A 6069-nucleotide genomic window follows, 5' to 3' on the forward strand; every position below is an offset into this window, starting at 1 on the left:
GTAAACAAAGGGTCTCACATTGTGAATCGTTGGGCTTGTTTCTTGTAATATTTGTTGTCTGATTGACCTGTTAAGCACTTTTGTCAAGAAAATTGCTTTAAAAATAAAGTTAATTATAATTATTATTATTATTATTATTAATAATAATAATAATAATAATAATAATAATAATTATTATTATATTTATTGTATTATATTTATAATATAATAATTAATAAGTATAAATCTATAATTATATTTATTAATTATATTATAATTGATTATTATAATTATTATTGTTATTATTATTAATAATAATAATAATAATAATGATAATAATAATAATAATAACAACAATATGTTTTAAATTGAAAGAGGAAGTTTTAATTGCTAATGTTACCTTACAAAGTGCAAGGCGGTAGCGACAACTGAGAAAAAGTGTCCAAATACCAAATATGTTTTACCTCATATGTACTGTACATAATATTTCATCAACGCAAATTCAAAATAATGTACTGCATATATTTCATTTGCATAAAGAATCCAATGTGACATTTGTGTCTTTGAGTTCATGTTTATTTTTCTCGCACATGCATTTACATACTGCTCATTTCAGGTAGTGATTCATTTCAATTTGCCCCCAAAAAAAATGTTTTAAAGGGGACATATTATGCTAAATCAACTTTGTGATCATTTAAATCCTTATATTTGGGACTCTGGAGGTCCTATCAGTCAGCAAAGTGTGAAAAAAGATGACTCACTCATGTTTTTGTGGTCCTCCTCAATCTAAGTACAGGAGATAAAACACGCGATGATGACTTCCGCGCTCACTGGGACGTCACAATGTGCTAAATTCCTGGAATTGTTGTCTCACGGAGCTCCGAAAACCAGAAGTCTGCGAAGAGTTCTATTGTTGGCTCCACAGTGCAGCACAGAGTGCTACACAAACTTCCAGCCTCAGAGGATTTATCTGTCCAGTGGATACATGTTATATATTAACGGCAATGTGCCTGCTAGAGCCTGCAAATGATCACTTTTCCAAATGCTAACTGCTGTTAGCTCCCAGTAGCCTCTGTGGCTGATGTCATTTCCTGTCCCTTAAGTTTAGTTTGACGTTGTTGTTTTTTTAAGAGATACTACTAAACAGAGCGTTCTGAACAGGGCTGTTTTGGCAGGTGATTGGACTGCTGTGGTGCTTCATCCTTATGGTATTTTGATATTCATTAGGACACCATGAACTAGGTTAACTTGGAGAAATAGGGCATAATATGAGCCCTTTAATTAAATCAAACATGTAACTGAGTTGTTGTTTTTTTCCCCTCTGTCCTCTCTGTGTTTGATTGTTTCTGTCTGATGTCTCTCTCTCTGCTCAGGTAACACCAGCACCATGTTGGAGGCCTCTCTGGGCAGGAATTTCTCTCACACCTCATTTGTGTTCAGAGGTTTCCCGGAGCTGCAGCGACACCGCCGCCTGCTCGCGATACCCTTCGCCGCGTCGTACGCGTCAGTGCTGCTGGGAAACTCGCTGCTCGTTCACGTCGTCCGCCACGTGGAGAGCCTGCACATCCCCATGTACCTGCTCGTCTGCGCGCTCTGCGTCGTCGACGTCTTCGTCGCCACCGCCATCGTCCCCAAGATGCTGCTCGGCCTCCTCTTCGGCTGGGACGAGATCTCGCTGGGCGGCTGTTTGACTCAGATGTTCTTCACTCACTTCCTGTCGTCGGTGGAGTCGACGTTGCTCCTGGCGATGGCTCTGGACCGCTACGTCGCCATCTGTCAGCCGCTGCGCTACGCCGACATCATCGACTCGTCCATGATGCTGGGCCTCCTGCTCTTCACGCTGGTGCGCAGTGGCACCGTCATGGCGGTCCTGGTCGGCCTGTCGGGTTCTCTGTGGTTCTGCGACTCCAACGTGATCTGGCACTGCTACTGCGACCACATGGCGCTGGTGAGCCTGGCGTGCGACAGCACGGAGAAGAACGACGCCGCGGGCCTCGCTGTGATCATCTGCTTCGTGGGTGTGGACATATCGCTCATCGTCCTCTCCTACGTAAAGATCTTGAGCGTCGTCCTGCGAGCGACAGCGGCCAGCGAGGACCGCTGGAAGGCGTTCCACACCTGCGGCACTCACCTGATTGTCATGATGTGTTTCTATCTGGTCGGCAGCATCACCTTCCTGTCCCACAATCTGAACATTCCCATACCGACGGGCGTCAACACCCTCATGGGACTCCTGTATATCCTTTTTCCTGCCACCATTAACCCCGTCATCTACGGCGTTCGCACCAAAGAAATCCAGAACGGTTTCTTCAGGATTTTTAAACTCAGAGTGAAGAAAATAGTGACAAAAAAAGTTTCTCCTGCAGGAAACAAAACAACTGCTCTGACTAAAGATTTTACACCGAGATGTGAATCATGATCTCTTGTTTCTGTTTCCATGGTTACCGATGCTGACTGATTTTAAGGGGGCTGTTCGAGGCACTGACTCTGACTGCGCTGTGACAGCCCCTGCACCAAGAATGAAGCCAAGGCAAAGTTTATTTGTATAGCGTCATTCTTACACAAGGCAATTCACAGTGCTTTACAGGCAGGAAATGCATTTGAAATTAAAGCAGAATCGATTAAAAAATCAATTATAGATATTAAAACCATTTAAAACATCAGACAATTTAAAATCAAGCAGAAATTAAATCAATTATGAAATTAAAACAATTTAAAACATAAAAAATTTTAAAATCAACAATATAAAGTCAAGCCAGAAGGTCGCGGGGGGTGCTGTGCCTATCTCAGCTGACTTTGGGCGATAGGCGGGACCCTGGACAGTTCACCAGTCCATCGCAGGGCCACATATAGAGACAAACAACCATTCACTCACACTTTCACAGTGACCAAATTCACCTAATCCCCATATCGCATGTTTTTGGACTGTGGGAGGAAGTCGGAGAACCCGGAGAAAACCCACGCACACACGGGGAGAACATGCAAACTCCTTGCAGAAAGGCCCTTGTTCCGAAGTTGTTCCAAACGGGGCTCGAACCCAGGAACCTGGGTCTTCTTGCTGCGAAGGCAAGAGTGCTAAAACTGGTAATATTAGAAAACTGCAGTAAACAATAATGTTACAACCCTGATTTAAATGACGCTGAAACATGGAGGCTCACTCACAGAGAAAACATTGCTGCTACTGGGGACACAACAAAAAAACAGATGTAAGCCGTTAAAAAAAGGCTCACATAATAAAATCTAGATCATTTTAGGATATTCTACGATATGTTCACTTCTTTGCCTCACTATTAGACAGCCTTTTAGACAGGAAACTGAAGTTTGTGTCTTTCTGTAAACCACTCACTCTCCTCCACCAACAATAAAGCAAATCAATGCGTCTCAGGCTGGTTCTTGGCGTCAGTGCTGACTACTGACTGCACTTCAAAAAACTAGCCCTTTAACACAGTTTAATGAATGAACATCAGTATTAATGAAAGAAGACGTCTGTCCACATGGAGACTGACATGTGGACTATGACCTTGAGAGGGCGACAGAGAGGCTCATGGTTCAGCCTTTGTAGAAACTGTAACCAAGAACCTATTTGTATTTGCCCTATGTCCCAAATAAAATGTATACTGAAGTGGAACATATCTGTCTCAGAACAAAAGTCCAAAGATACATGTGTGCTAAATGGCGCCATTGGGGAAACTCCCCATAGCTACAGCGTGGCGGCGACACTGAAGAATAAACTGGACTTGTTGTAACTTATGTGTGACAAAATGACTACAACTGTGTGAGGTATGTCATATTCCTGGAAAACATAAGGAAAAGTGACTGTACATTGTGAGAAGACGTGTTGTTTCCTGCAACGCTAATCAGAGGAGCAGTGGAAGAAGAGGCTGTGGGGGGCGCTTGTGAGTAGAATACCTCAATAATGCCCCGTATTACTTTAACCCTTTAAGGTTCTACTCAACCATTTGGTCGACCACACTTTAAAGGGACACTGTGTAGTATTTATGGGTTTATATGACCCAAAATCCACTTTTTTATACATATTATGTGCTCCTGCATTGTCTAGTCGCTGTATAATAGTTTTTGTTTCATTTTTGTAGTGTTTCAAAAAGTCATGTAAAATAACATGGTCGCGGGCCGCGGTTGCATAGCCACTGTTAGCAGCGAGACGCCATGTTTCTACCGGAGCCTGTAAGGACAAACGCGAGAGAACAAATCAAGCGTCTCTTTACTTGTAGCAGAAGTCCCGCCTCCTCTCTCTCCGCTTCGTCTGCTACGGCCGCGGTAGCTCCGCCCTCTCCCTCACCTCACGAACCTCATCTGCTGACACGGAGAAAGACGACGAGGACGACGTTTGACCAGCTGAGGATACCGTAGCGCTCAGGGAAGGGAGGGGGTGAGCAGAGGAGCAGTTCAATGTTGTAAATTTCAGCCTCTCCTCTAGATGGCACTATAAACTACTTACTTCACCTTTAAGTCACTATATCTCATTGAAAAATGCATCAAGCTGAACTCACTAACACTAAATTAATGTGACTTGTTCTGAATGTTGCACTTTATGAATTATGCAAACCAGGTTTATTATGAACAGGCATCTCAACCGTTTGGTAGAGGCCTGTATCTGAAATACGATGGGTCTAATTTAAAAAAAAAACAAAAAAACATATATATATATATATATATATATATATATATATACATTGATTGTTGTCATTGTTATCATAAGTAAATAAAATAAAATAATAAAAAATGCAAATAAATAATTTTTCCTTTGCTTTTTTCTTGGTGCATGCCTTAAAGGGTTAAACTGTGCAGTAAACATACCAGTGTTCAAATTATTATTATAATATATATAATATATTATTATTATTATAACATACACTTTCAACCTTTCATTTTCAACAGTATGAGTGCATCAACTGCATTCACTTTTCTGATTAGCAGCTAACATGCTTATAGCGATTAGCCAACGCTAGCCCTTTAGCTTCATAGAAACAACAGTAACACAGAGAAAAAAAATGCATTTATTTTCAAATAAATACAATCACATGGGTACAGAGATATGTGCTCACCTGGCAGGAAAACATCGTACGAAGTTGTGACTAGACAGGAGAGAAAGTTGAATGTGGACACGGAGACGGGTAAAGGTTCGCTGTGTCCACGTCGTTCAGTCCAGCGAGCAAACAAACAAACTCCCTTCCCGATCGAACTTGCCGTTTCCCCGCCGTGAATCTTACAGGGACAGCGTTACCACGAGAACCAAAATAGGCAAACTGAACAGCATCTGGGTCACAAAACCACCCCAGGAAAGACAGAACCACTGATGTTAAAATGTACTTCTGAAAAAACAAGTGAGCAGCAAACTAGAGTTGGACCTGTTTGCCTCTTTAGGAAAAAAAAAATTACAAATCAGTAAAATCCATTGTAATCTCATCAATCTCATTTTGGCCGTGTGCTTAAATAGGTTTGACCTGAATACCATAGTTTCACTATAGTACAAAACTTTGTTTTAGTTATTGTCTGTTTTACACTGTAGACGTTATTATGACAGCTTTTGTCAAGTTTCAATATCAGATTCTTTTTTAAACAGTTTCTTCTTCATATTTGAGTGGAAAAACATCATTAAGTTTGTCAAACTAAAAGCTAACAATATAAATAATAAAGACATGTTGGGCGTTTTTCTTATTCTCATCTTGTTATAATGATTCATTCAGTCTACCACACACACACACACACACACACTAATAAAATATTCTCATTTTAAATGTTCAATGTTCAAATAAAACTTGCGTTTGTAAAATAACAGTACATTACAGCAGGGACTGGTGCATTCAGGACACTTGTACTTTTGCAGAAAAAAATCATTAAATTGAATAAATCATAACGTGAACATGTTTCATGCAAATGAGGCTCAAACTGGATCCTCTCAGTTGATTGGCGGCTCTCTCGATGACGTTAAGGTCCACTCTGCAAGTGAGGACGTCCTGCAGACCCTTATCCTCCTTCGCTCTGCAGCTCTGTCCACTCGGACGCTGAAGCTCAGTCAGCTGACGTCCATGTTGTGGTGGTGAACACATCGACCAGGGGTGGCAGTGT

The 6069-nt window shown here is 41.3% G+C and overlaps 1 protein-coding gene across 1 annotated transcript; it reads left to right on the top strand.

Annotated features, from left to right (window-relative positions):
• Positions 1-1366: 1366 nt before the first annotated feature.
• LOC310925140 (olfactory receptor 51E2-like) lies at positions 1367-2398 on the top strand (the record flags this gene model as incomplete). The annotated part of the gene is made up of 1 exon (XM_083887012.1): positions 1367-2398. One exon carries the CDS (start codon positions 1367-1369, stop codon positions 2396-2398), a length of 1032 nt encoding a protein of 343 aa, XP_083743138.1.
• Positions 2399-6069: the final 3671 nt, after the last annotated feature.

Source organism: Microchirus variegatus (genome assembly GCF_963457635.1).
Source record: "Microchirus variegatus genome assembly, chromosome: 3".
In the NCBI taxonomy this organism is placed as follows: Eukaryota; Metazoa; Chordata; class Actinopteri; order Pleuronectiformes; family Soleidae; genus Microchirus; species Microchirus variegatus.